Below are 13420 nucleotides of genomic sequence, written 5' to 3'. Positions count from 1 at the left end.
TGGTTGCTCCTCAAGTTCAACCTACAGAAGAAATGCCTACTGACTGACTTTGGGTAAAATACCCATTAACACTATATAAAAACGTACATGAATAAGCACACACTATTTTATAAACTATAAAATAAGTATTTAGTTATTTAACATTTATACTCCTTATATTATAAGCATTAAAATTCATGAACATTTACATTTTTTATGTATAAAGCATTTATAAGCAATTATAAACATTTTATAATGGCTTATTGGTGAAAGTTATTATGAAGTGTTACCAAATCTCTTGTTAAACAATACAAAAGACTCTGAATACTTGGGTGCAATAAAATAAATGACTATCTTTCTATACATCCAACCAATGGATATAAAATATTTCAATGATTTAAAAAAAATTATACGTTAGATGACACCTTAAATTCGTCCAGGTGATGGAATACATGCATTGATAGATATATAATTTCTACAATGTCAACCACAGGTCAACATGCAGTTCATACAAATTATATTCAACATAGTATTGGCCTAATCTGCACTAGTAGATTTCCAAATGCGTTACACATGCTGTAAAGAATACATTAATTCATTATTAATAGGTTAGGGGGGAAATATTTACCTGGTGTAGGCTAAATCCACCAAACGTTAATGGTATATCCATCTCCAATAAATTGCATTGCAAAAAAATCATACACTTGTGAATAAAAAGGGGGAAAAATCTAATTGATCAAGATTGTCAAATGTGTTTCCCAAAGTCCATGGACTATTGCAACTGCACGTGTCCTCCTTTCTGCAAGATTTCGAAATTAGTTCTTGTTCAAACAGTGTGAAATCTGAACACGGCTCAGACCTGTAAGTGATGGTTCTGCGCTTTGAACTTGAGTGATGAACTTGGACTTGGGCTTTACCAATATAACGGGGCGGGGGAAACTGAGCTAGGCTCCCGTTGGACTTGCACAAAGGATACATCCAATACTTTCCGAATGAACTACAGTAACCTTGCCATCGCTTTCTTCCGTTTTTTTCCCGAAACTACAGCGTTCAGCGAATCACCCCATCACTGGATGAGACTGTGAGCCCTGCCTCTTTTCTCATTGGACTGGACAGCCCAGCCAAGCTGTCAGCCCATGTGGCGTGGCCGGGGAGAGCATGTCAGACATTTAAATGAAATAGAGAAAGGGAATCAAAGAAGCGAAAGAAATTGGAAGGGCTAGGCAGAGAACGGGAAGAGATCGCGATTCCTCCCGAACAACTGTAGCACGGACACATCACAGGCAAGCGCGCTCTCACCGACGGAAGATAAGGGATTATCGAGGGAATATTTGCTAACGTTAACCGTTAAACATTTATCTCTCATTTTGGTGGTTTCTACGGATATTAAAACACTTAACTACGGGTAAGTTGTTCTGATATTGCTAGAATAGCAATGTTTTAGCAATATTATAGCTTCTTCATCAAGTTAGCCGGTGAGATGTTCCCTTATCATGATGACCGGCGTCTTAACAATAAACATAAACGAACCCAAACTGGATTTCCTCGATATCAGCTGGCTTGTTATTATCAGTTACTACACTTTCTTATTACAATGTTAATGCATTTTAAGAGTTATATCAGCTAGTTGACGTATTCTCAGAAATGGTGACATTTAGCGAGGCTAGGTAAAGATTTTGGTCGCCTTCCCCTGCTTAGAAGTTGCTTGCACCAACCAATGGTTGCGTACAACGTCATCGGTAGTGTCATCGACTGAAAGACTGTTATAACATATGTTGTGGTTAGCTGATAGGTGAAATACCTATCCAGGCGTCTTAAAATCTGGCAGGCGTCAGCGAAACCTGGGCAGAGGAGCGCGCTCATAGGTTCAAATGCAATTTCAGTAGGGATGGCTAGCAGTTGAGTTGCTATGGGGTCATCACTACCTGGATGCCAACACGTTTTAATCAATGAACTACTATTCACTGATGCCCTGGCATTTATGGCTGATTATGCTTGGGACGCCTCTATTTCCGCTGACTAGTTATCCGTGTGTGGCGTGCTTGTGTCCCTGGTCTAAAATTGGGAGCAGCACGAGATAAACCAGCGTAGTTGACATGTATTTACATTTACATTTTAGTCATTTAGCAGACGCTCTTATCCAGAGCGACTTACAGTTAGTGAGTGCATACATTATTTGTTTATTTTTTTCATACTGGCCTCCCGTGGGAATCGAACCCACAACCCCGACGTTGCAAACGCCATGCTCTACCAACTGAGCTACATCCCTGCCGGCCATTCCCTCCCCTACCCTGGACGACGCTGCGCCAGTTGTGCGCCGCCCCATGGGTCTCCCGGTCGCGGCCTATAGGGCCCAGTAACAATGGTTTGATAAGCTAGGCCTACATAAAAGGGAAGACGCTATAACAATCATTAATAATTCAATAATTTATTTAGTTTTTTAGTTGTGTTGCTGCCTGGGATAGTATTGAATTGGATGCCTCCCCTTTGAGAGCCTTTTTGCGGGTGCTACTCTTTCTGGTATATTTTTGGTTACATTTTCTGCATGTCTAGTGGAAGGTGAACATGATGCAGTTTGCAAGACAGTCATTTGTAATTGCAAGACAGTCATTTGATGAGTCACATTGCAAAACTCATACCTGTATCCATGTCTCTGAAGACAATCACTTTCACTGTCAAATTCAGCCACTGTCACCTTCTGAACTTCACTTAAAGGAAAATTCCACTCAAACTATCTTTTGGTATTTGTTTAATTAGTCCATATCTTAAACTTGATTGCTGAATTGCAAAACAGACTGTATCAACAGTGGACTAATGAAACAAATACCAAAATATAGTTTGTGGTATTTTCCTTTGCTCTCTCATATAGACCTTGGCTAGTCTAAAGGATTTAGTATGAATCTGAGGTTTTGTGCCTAAGACTTGGAAAAGAGAGCACCTAACCTAACTACAGACTAATAAATAGTATAGGCTACACCAGGACTGCCCAGTCCTGTTTCTGGAGAGCTACTGTCCAGTAGGTTTTTGCGCCAACCCTAATCTAGCACACCTGATGCTAATAATTAGCTGGTTGATAAGCTGAATCAGGTTAGTTACAACTGGAGTTGGAGCGAAAACCTACAGGAGGGTAGCTCTCCAGGAACTGGGTTGGGCAACCCTCAAACTCTAAACCTCAAAGCCAGTTCCACTGCATTTTTTCATTGTTCCCCTCTAATCAGGGACTGATTTAGACCTGGGACACCAGGTGCTTGCAAATTAATTATCGGGTAGAACAGAACACCAGCAGGCTCCAGACCTCGTGGGCCCAGGGTAAGAGTTGAATACCCCTGGCCTACACAGACTAATATCACATTAGAAATGGACATCAATGTTTGGTGAGCCTACCCATCCCAGCACCAGGCAGGACCCTAGCTCTCTCTATACCAGGGCTCTCCAACCCTGTTCCTGGAGAGCTACCGTCCTGTAGGTTTTCACTCCAACCCTAGTCTAGCACACCTGATACTAATAATTAGCTGGTTGATAAGCTGAATCAGGTTAGTTATAACTGGAGTTGGAGCGAAAACCTACAGGAGGTTAGCTCTCCAGGAACAGGGTATACTTTCCCTGAGTGAAGGAGCTGGTGGTTTTTTGCCTAATTGACAGGCACTTAATCGAGGCACAGGATGGAATTTCCTGGTTTCGAGAGATGGATGTAGTCTTTAACTTCAGCGGAATTTGTCATACATCATGTTATTGCTATGTATAACCACTCCAGGTACTTTTCAGGTGTTTTAGTATCTATGTGACAAGTTGAGCCAAGTCAAGTACCGGTATGTTCTATTTGAGGCAGGTGAAACTATGCTACCCTGGTGTATGGCCTAGATTTGAACACATTCTTTTTTTAATAGATTGTCAATCATCCATACAGTTTCATTGTAATCTGTACAAGAACGCCATTATTCTCTTCCTGTACAGATGTTGGTCTGTAGCATGTCACTCCCTCATAGATTGAGTTATTATATTACACAAAATGGCTGTGGAGGACAGAGGGAGACGGGGGCACAGGCAGAAAAAAATCGTGACTGAGTGAGTGGGGGAGAGACGGATGCACAGAGGGAAAGAGGGAGATGGAGAGAGAAAGCTGTGTGCTGTGTCATCCATGGCATGGTGTCATTGTGTTTCCTCAGCTAGGCCTTTGTAGATATCCAACACATGTAATCAATCAAGGCACTGCCTCACAGTGATGAGATTCAGGTCAGGTAGATAATAATCCACCTTAATCCCTGTAGGTTTACTAGGCTACTTTGCTAACCAGCTCCTACCCAGCCCTCTATGGCCAGGCAGGGTGATACTCTATAGGCAGAGGATGAGTCGAGGTTGTGACATTTTTATATATAGAAGTAAAAGAAGTAATGAGCAAATCAATGTAGAATATTTTTGAACATTGCTCACCTAATGAAAAGTCTGGAGTTAAACATGACACTGAAAACAACAAATATATATAAAAAAATAATTATTTAAATGTATATTGTAATTTCTCATTACAAAATAACCTTTTCTGAATCTTGTTTGTTGCTTGCCTCGAAGCGAGCATAGAAGTGGTTTAGCTCGTCTGGAAGTCTTGTGTCACTGGGCAGCTCGCGGCTGTGCTTCCCTTTGTAGTCTGTAATTGTTTTCAAGCCCTGCCCCATCCGACGAGCGTCAGAGCCGGTGTAGTACGATTCAATCTTAGTCCTGTATTGACTCTTTGCCTGTTTGATGGTTCGTCGGAGGGCATAGCGGGATTTCTTATAAGCGTCCGGGTTAGAGTCCCGCTCCTTGAAAGCGGCAGCTCTACGCTTTAGCTCAGTGCGGATGTTTCCTGTAATCCATGGCTTCTGGTTGGGGTATGTACGTACGGTCACTGTGGGGACGACATCATCGATGCACTTATTGATGAAGCCAGTGACTGATGTGGTGTACTCTTCAATGCTATCTGAAGAATCCCGGAACATGTTCCAGTCTGTGCTAGCAAAACAGTCCTGTAGCTTAGCATCTGCGTCATCTGACCACTTTTTTATTAACCGAGTCACTGGTGCTTCCTGCTTTAGTTTTTGCTTATAAGCAGGAATCAGGAATCACTGTGTCTTTATAAGGTTACTTACTTACTTTTTCCCTTTAAGCATAAACTTTTTTGTGTGGCAATATTGGTGTATTAGGACGTGGATATGTGGTTCTAAGGTATTTTAGATGCATTTCTAAATTGAATGGGATCCTATGGGCAAATGGCATAGCATGATATGCCTATAAAGTATCTAAATATATTGTCTTGGGATATCAAACAACAGTATAGGTAAGTGCTAAAACAGGTACACATGTCAAAATGGGGTATATCTTCCTTTCTTTGCTGAAACACAAACTCCAGATTGTGGCTTTAAGTACATTTAAATGTGGTTTATACACCCATATTTCTTGACAACTCCTACTTAATCAAATAACTGACGTTTTACAAAACATCTATACAATAGGTGTGAGCAGTAGTCCTAGTAAATAATTACATTTACCAGCACAGCACAGCACACCCATCGACTATACATTAGAATTAGCTTATTATCATTACCGAAATGATCGTTCTCATTACCAAAACTGACCTAAAAATTATGTGGTAATGAGATCCACTTAGCGCAATCTGCAAGTAATAGGAGGCAGCCATTATGAGTCAGCAAACAATTGACCACATCACTAAAGCCCATTCATGCCTCAATGTTGGTAAGGTAATGGTTCTCTACGTTTTTCCAAATTTGAGCTTTTTTGTAATTTCGGTAATGAGAAGGTCAAGTGTCGTGAAGGGGGTGTTTGAGAATAAGATCCTCATTCTGAAGGCATATAAGTGAAGAAATTAAATTAACTTGTGCTCATCTAAGGACTAATCCTCTAGATGATGCATCATGTGAATTAACCTTAACTTTAAAAATGATTGGAGTTTTTACAGCAACCTGAAAAAGTGTTAGGGTAATGAAAAAACATGTTCACAGACGGTGTTTTTGCGTAATAAATATACATTCTTTTTACAATTCAAATAATTTTGGTTCTTCTAAAGTAAAATTGTATAAATTAACCAGAGAATTTAATCCGGACACATTTCGGTAATGAGAATTTAGGGTGAAAATGTACAAAATTCAGGCGAAAATGTAAAATATATTTAAAATAAGACCATAAATGAGGCATCTTCGTCTTCAGATTGATAGTTGATTGTTGCAGATGCATCATGGTTATCTAACTCAATTTGCTACTGCCATGGTTAAAACTGGTTTCATGTGAATCACTTGTTGTTACTGTAGTATCACTGTGACTGCTATTTATAGTGCAGCCTATTAGTGAGAAGGTTGGTTTTCTGAACTTCTCTCACTGCAACAATAGCCAAGTTCAACAGTCCTGTTTTCTTCAAGCAACTGTTTACCTACAGCGTCTGTTGTTTAGCCTTCTCTCATCCAATGGATCTTGAATAGCATTCTGTCTATTGCGATAGACTATCCACTGGCCAATTACCTGTCTAACTAGCAATTAATGTGGCCCTGACCTGGCCGATTTGATGATGGTTTTATGTCTGTGTAATACAGGCAATAAAAGTCTCTTACTGTTACAGCAGCAGCATCTGTTCTCACTTTTCAGTCTCTCTCTGAGGTGTGAGAGTTTAGGGACGCAGTGCTTTGGCAAGAATTGCATAGGTTACAATGCAATGTATTTCTCAGCCCTATGTGTGTGTGTGTCCATTTTGGCTGCCCTTTGAAAGCCAAGATGAGGATTTTAACCGGTCAACTATTTTCTAAAGAGAATGGCTTAGGCTAGGCCTAGTTGTTTTCATTTTATTTCCTCCTAAACAATTGATGGTTGTGTGCTATGACATCCTGGTACTCTTACAGATGCATGACCACTGCTCACAGGAAGCTGACTTCTCAGCCAATAACAGTACAAGATGCAGGTGTGAGATTAGCAGGCGTTTGTTCCAGGGCAACACTAACAAACATGATATAGGCCTGAAATAACAACCTATTTTTGCATGTGTACTGTAAGCTTTCGAGTTTCACAGATTTGTATTTATCCTGGGGTAGGCATTCAGTCTTATTAGTCTTCTCCAAGCTATGTATTTACCTGACAATGTGCCCTAGGCTTGTAGAATGTAGGTAAATAATGCAAGTGACTTCAATGGCTAATTTCTCTGAACAGGGAAAAAAAACATCACCAGATTCACAGGGAATATATTGCAAAGGATGAAGAAGCAATAGGCGTACTCCAAGCAGCAGCTCCATACTAGTCAGACATAGGGAACTGTTACTGTATACTGGTTGTTGCGGTGGGATTGGTGTGGGGGTCCGTGGGTGGCTTTTGATAATTGGATTGGATTCCTCATGGCTTACTCATCGTTTGGAAGATTTTTGGCCCAAATCCGATGTTAGGTATTATATTTATTGAAGATGATATGAATCCTATAAATTAAAAGGGCCAATTTAGGTGCAATCAATTAGCTTAATTTCTCAGATGAAATTATATTTCAACAAAGTAATGTTTCAGGAATGATAATCTTATTTGTTTCTAACTACAGAAACAATTGCAATGTTATCATTACAGAGGAACAGAATGTGCTGTCCCTAGTTTGCCTTAGTTTCTCTGTACAGATTTAAAGTTGGCCCATCGGACAGTGAGAGTTAACCAATCAAGAGTGGTGATGATGTAGGCCTACACTGGCTCACTGTCCGATGGGCTAACTTTAAATCTGTAAGGTCCACAAGGTGTGCACTGTGCAGGCTTCTGTTCTAGCCCAGTTAACACACCTATAGCCTTCTAGCCTATGAAGCACGTGGTCATTTGAATTAATACTGACCAGAACAAAAACCCTGTAGCTTTCCAGGATTGTAGAGCAATGAGTGGTGTAACACTCCTATTAGGGGGTCCAGGGTACTGTAGGGGCTCAGTTCCACCAGCTCTATTGTGTTGGTGCCCCTGCCCTGTGTGAGAGAGCCAACAGTAGGCTGCTGTGTGTTCGACTAGGCAACCGTTAGCTACAGCTTGGAGCAGAGCGCTTCACTGCATCTCTCAGTGAACTGGGATAAACTGATTGGCCCCTCCCCTGCCGTCTCATTGGATGGCTGGCCTGCACGGAATGGGCTGGCCAAGGAACGAATGTTCTGAGCTGGATGATGAGATCACTCTCACACTACTGTTCATGCACTGCGACTGCACACAAACATGAACACACACACATACACACTGAGTATTTACTCTGCTTCTCTTCTTAAGCAGATGCAGATATGTTTCCAGCCCAGCCTAGTCTGCTGTAGCCTGAGGTGAACTGGCTGGTTGACCTAGAAAGCACCTTTTATAATGCTGGGCTGAACATTACTTTGTGCTAAAGAGGCTTTCAAGGCTCTTTCAGGGCTAATTTCCACAGACCCACTCAGTGCTGCCTGGTCAAGCAGTCTTAGTCTATTGTTGTTAGTGTAAGACGCCTTGCAGGGGGTGAGGGAGTTTACAGCCGCCAGCTACTCTCTGTCAGTGTGGCTGCAAGCACTGAAATGTTTCTGTGGGGAATGGGAATTCTCCCATAGGGTCGTTTTTGTCTAGACTTTTGTCTGTCTCTCTCTCTCTCTCTCTCTCTTTCTTAATTTCTCTGAATTCTCTGTCTCCTTTTCTCTCCCCTACTCAGAGTTCACCATTTTCTCATGCTGTACTTTTCTGATCATTTGTGGCACTCTGCCATTGTGCACCAGTTATTGTTTAAGATATTGTGTGTCAATGAAACTACAGTAATGTGGATAAATGAAGGTTAAACTAAATTACCCTCTAACTAGGATTGTGAAGTACCAGTAGCCTATACCCGATTTTTCCATGGCAACAACAAAAACACGAAGCAGACCAAACCTTTTGGTCCTTTTGTCAAATATTGTGTGCCATAGCTTGGAAAATAAACAAATGTGACTGGGTGACCGCAAAATGATATTTGTTTCCAACATTAGGACTTTTTTCCTCAATAAATGAAATCCGCCTCGTGTTTTGTTTCCTTGCCACGATACTTCTGAGCAGGGATTGACATTAAAGTCTGAAAAGCACTTGCAAGTCAGGAGTATTTTTTTTGGGTTGCCCGAAAATGATAATTAGCTATTTTACATGCAGAAGTGCCATATATTGCCTGCCTTTCACCTACACATAGGCGAGGACTCAGAAACATCAGCACGGGAATTATTTGTATTTTTGTTATCAGTCAAATACATTCTCAGAGCAGGCTCAACTAGCCTGACTGCCATAAAGCCTTCACTTTAAACAATGGGAGGAACCAGAAAGATCAGTTTTAGACTACTGGAATTCTTTGTAGTTTAACAAAAAAATAAATAATATATATATATCACCTGCCCAGTTGGGAAACCTCAGAACATGCTCAACTTCCGCGACTGCTCAGTTCACTTGCCCCAGGTAATAGGGCAACCCTTTATGTCAATCCCTGCTTCTGAGTATCGCGATACTGGTATCTTCTCAACCCTACATCTAACCCAATCTCTCGCTCTTCTCCTCTCTTCTCTCCTCCCACAGTAGCCCTTTATTCCCAGGATGGATGAGATTGTTGTAGCCGGGATATCGGGCCGGCTTCCTGAGTCGAACAACCTCGAGGAATTCTGGGAAAACCTCTTCAATGGGGTTGACATGGTAACAGAAGATGACCGAAGGTGGAAGTCAGGTGAGCCCCCGTGACCTTTCCATGACCTGGATGTGATTATGACCCATAAACATTAGACATGTTTTTGCTGTTTTTTTATTTTATTCTTTGAACTCTGAAAGCTTTGAAAATTTCAGACTGACACACAAGCTACCTTGCATCACAGTGTAATCTGCACTGTAAACTGATGAGTAGCTCATTGTATCATAAATTGGGTTGCAGATTTGAACCCAAACACACATTGTAATCAATATTTCATTTGAAGATCTGCCATAAATGAGGTGGGTGTACTGCCTAGTCATGGAATGTTACATCCACCACATGATAGGAAATGACGGGAAATGCCTCCCTTCCCTAGAAGAACAATCTGACCAAAGACCTGGTTAGCTGTAGTTTGCTTTGCATCACCATCAATATGGGCAGGTTAATGAGTAAAATGCTGAATGCGCCCTCCAGTCTTTACTGGCCCGTTCAGTCAGTCACTACCAATGATTTTTATATATATATAATGTACCTAGATGGTTGATAGGGGGCGCTGTGTTGAAGACACCGTGCCGCCATCTTGGCACCCCCACCATTGTAAAAAATATTTTGGAAGCTATAGAAATTCATTTATTAATGTCTACATTCATTTTTGCCACGTATTATTTTACAGACACCTTAATGTACACTGATTATACCAAACATTAGGAACACCTTCCTAATATTGAGTTGCACCTCCCCCCCCCCTTTTGCCCTCAGAACAGCCTCAATTTGTTGGGGCATGGACTCTACAGGGTGTCGAAAGCGTTCCACAGGGATGCTGGCCCATGTTGAATCCAATGCTTCCCACAGTTGTCAAGTTGGCAGGAAGTCCTGTTGGTGGTGGACCATTCTTGATACACACAGGAAACTGTTGAGCATGAAAAACCCAGCAGTGTTGCAGTTCTTGACACGAACCGGTGCGCCTGGCACCTACTACCATACCCTGTTCAAAGGCACTTCAATATTTTGTCTGACCCATTCACCCTCTGAATAGCACACATACACAATCCATGTCTCAAGGCTTAGAAATCCTTCTTTAACCTGTCACCTCCCCTTCATCTACACTGATTGAAGTGAATTTAACAAGTTAAATCAATAAGGGATCATAGCTTTCACCTGGATTCATCTTGTCAGTCTATGTCATGGAAAGAGCAGGTGTTCTTAATATTTTCTATACTCTGTGTATAATTTTTTATTATGTGAGCTAAACATAAAAAATAAAAAGATAAACGTTTTAAAGTGTAGTTTTTTTTGGATAACTAATATTATTGTCCCCACTACAACAAAAACATACTTAAATACATTTAATTTAGTCCTTGAAACATTTATTTGAAATACTGTAGAATTCCATTAATTCCTATAGGGGACTGCTCCTACCAATATGGCTGACCGGTGGCTTCAAAGCCTCTCAATGGCAATCCAGATGTTATACACATCATTGGTCACTACCCACATGAAGTAAACCACATGAACCGTACTCGTACTCGTTCTGGCTCTGCCTAATTCACTCCCTATTTTGTTTCTTGCTCTGTGTCTTCCTCTTTCTTTCCTCTTTCTTTTTCTGCCTTTCTCCCCATCTTTTTCTTTTTAGCCCTGTCTCACCTTCCTAGCTCTCTCTCTCTCTCTCTCTCTCTCTCTCTCTCTCTCTCTCTCTCTCTCTCTCTCTTCCTCCCTCGTTTGCTTGGTTTTTCTCTCTCTCTCCTCGCTTTCGTCTCTGTGTGAATAGCACCTCTCATCAGTCAGTGCCTGGCAACCAGCTAAAGCTCGCATTCATGTGCTAAAAGGCCCCGGGCGAGCGGCGCCCCTAAGATCACACACCACAGGAGAGGAAAAAGCAGGGACAGAGGGAGGGAGGAGAGAAAAAGGAGTGGAGAAAAGAAGAGAGGAGAGGAAAGGGCCTTGTTTGCAGTCTGCATAGAAATACTAAGAGGGAGGAATAGTACTGCTTTAGATCTGTGTGTAAAACTATTACATTAATACATTTACTATAACATTCATGTCACATTCATCTGGGGGAATTGTTCAGGTTATCCAGTCAGTGACTACAGGTAAAACACATGCTGTCTGGGAAACCCAGTGATCCGGTTATTTATCCCTCAATGCTCCACGTGTCATTCCCTTTCCCAGGTCTGTACGGTCTTCCCAAGAGGAACGGCAAGCTGAAGGACATCAGCCGGTTCGATGCTGCGTTCTTCGGGGTCCACCCCAAACAGGCCCACACCATGGACCCCCAGCTACGCCTCATGCTGGAGATCGCCTACGAAGCCATTGTAGACGGAGGTGAGGAGAGGGGTGATGAGAGATGGATGGATGAGTAGATGTGTATAGATACATTTTATTTGGAGAACTGTGTAAAGATACCAAGTAAAATGTATTTGTTTATTTGGATCCCCATTAGCTGTTACTATTACAACCGCTACTCTTCTTGTCATCCACACATTAGATTAGATTACCCACATGTCACAAAGTTCATGTTTTAACGTTCATAGACCTGTGTGTGAGATTCATTTATGTAATGTGTGTGTACAGGTCTGAATCCGACGGAGCTGCGTGGCAGCAGGACAGGCGTCTACATCGGGGTGAGCGGCTCGGAGGCGGGCGAGGCCTTCAGCAGAGACCCTGAGGAGTTGCTAGGATACAGCATGACGGGCTGCCAGCGTGCCATGTTCGCCAACCGACTCTCCTACTTCTTTGACTTCAACGGTATGATCTCATCTAGCACAGCTGTGGGTTCTCTCAAGCAGTTTTGTCACATGGTATCAATTGTCTTAAAAAAGATAATCAATCCCTAACTCAACATTCTCCCGCCCTTCTCTTTTCTTGCCATCTCTCTGTCCCTCCAGGCCCCAGCACAGCCATCGACACCGCCTGCTCCTCCAGCCTATTGGCTCTGGAGAATGCCTTCAACGCCATTCGCCACGGCCACTGTGACGCCGCCCTGGTGGGCGGGGTCAACCTGCTGCTCAAGCCAAACACCTCTGTGCAGTTCATGAAGCTGGGCATGCTCAGTCCGGAAGGAACCTGCAAGTCCTTTGACTCCTCAGGTAAGAGAAGGAGAGACCTGGGTCGTGTTCAGAAAATCGCAATGTACAGAACTAAATGTTGTAGACAAAATGCTTCTCATGCTGAAAGCACACCCACATACAGCAGCACTATTTCCTGGTCTGACCCTGAAAGCACACTAACGTTACTTCCTGGTGCGCTCCTCTCTGTGTTCCCCCAGGAAACGGGTACTGCCGTTCGGAGGCTGCGGTGGCTGTATTTTTGACCAGACGTTCCATGGCTAAGAGGGTGTATGCCACAGTACTCAACGCTGGTAACAACACTGACGGATACAAGGAGCAGGGTGAGACTACACCCCATTATATTACACCACTGAGGGTACCTGCCGTGTCTGGAATGAAACCCTAGGCCTCTATCCCCAAGGCACTGAGAGGCAGACCTCCCAAACCTAGGATGGTTTCCTGGTCTGATATACATCTCTAGCCCCTACCCCTTAACATTTCTCCCAGATCTATAAGGATTTGATGATTGTAAGTAACATGGTTATATTTCTGCCTAATCCTCTGGTAGGTTACATACGGTTTCCACTATATTTCTCACACCAGCGTGTGGCCTGGCTTACCTATGTGTCCTGTACTGTAAATGCCAAGCAGTAACCCAGTAGAAACTTTATTTTCGTGGAGAAACAATTCCCTTGGCCATTCAGTTGCATTTCCCATAATGTATTTTGGCCTATTGCCCAATAGG

The 13420-nt window shown here is 42.3% G+C and overlaps 2 protein-coding genes across 3 annotated transcripts in view; both read left to right on the top strand.

Moving 5' to 3' along the window:
* Window positions 1-13420, top strand: part of LOC311100351 (putative nuclease HARBI1) — a 1214110-nt gene that overhangs the window by 869532 nt on the left and 331158 nt on the right. The window lies entirely within an intron of this gene.
* LOC311100578 (fatty acid synthase-like) overlaps window positions 929-13420 on the top strand; it is a 31016-nt gene continuing 18524 nt past the window's right edge. Inside the window, exons 1-6 of one of the 2 annotated variants that reach the window (XM_084141489.1) lie at window positions 929-1384; window positions 9526-9667; window positions 11798-11950; window positions 12200-12373; window positions 12514-12714; window positions 12894-13016. In XM_084141489.1, the coding sequence (XP_083997615.1) occupies window positions 9541-9667; window positions 11798-11950; window positions 12200-12373; window positions 12514-12714; window positions 12894-13016 (778 nt within the window). In that variant the 5' untranslated portion in view covers window positions 929-1384; window positions 9526-9540. Of the gene's footprint in view, window positions 1385-9522; window positions 9668-11797; window positions 11951-12199; window positions 12374-12513; window positions 12715-12893; window positions 13017-13420 lie in introns of both variants that reach the window. The other variant, XM_084141488.1, reaches the window with a different exon arrangement.

This window comes from Coregonus lavaretus (genome assembly GCF_964263955.1).
Source record: "Coregonus lavaretus genome assembly, chromosome: 25".
Lineage (NCBI taxonomy): Eukaryota > Metazoa > Chordata > Actinopteri > Salmoniformes > Salmonidae > Coregonus > Coregonus lavaretus.
Note: the sequence above shows the minus strand (reverse complement) of the source record. Positions and strands in the feature narration are given on the sequence as shown.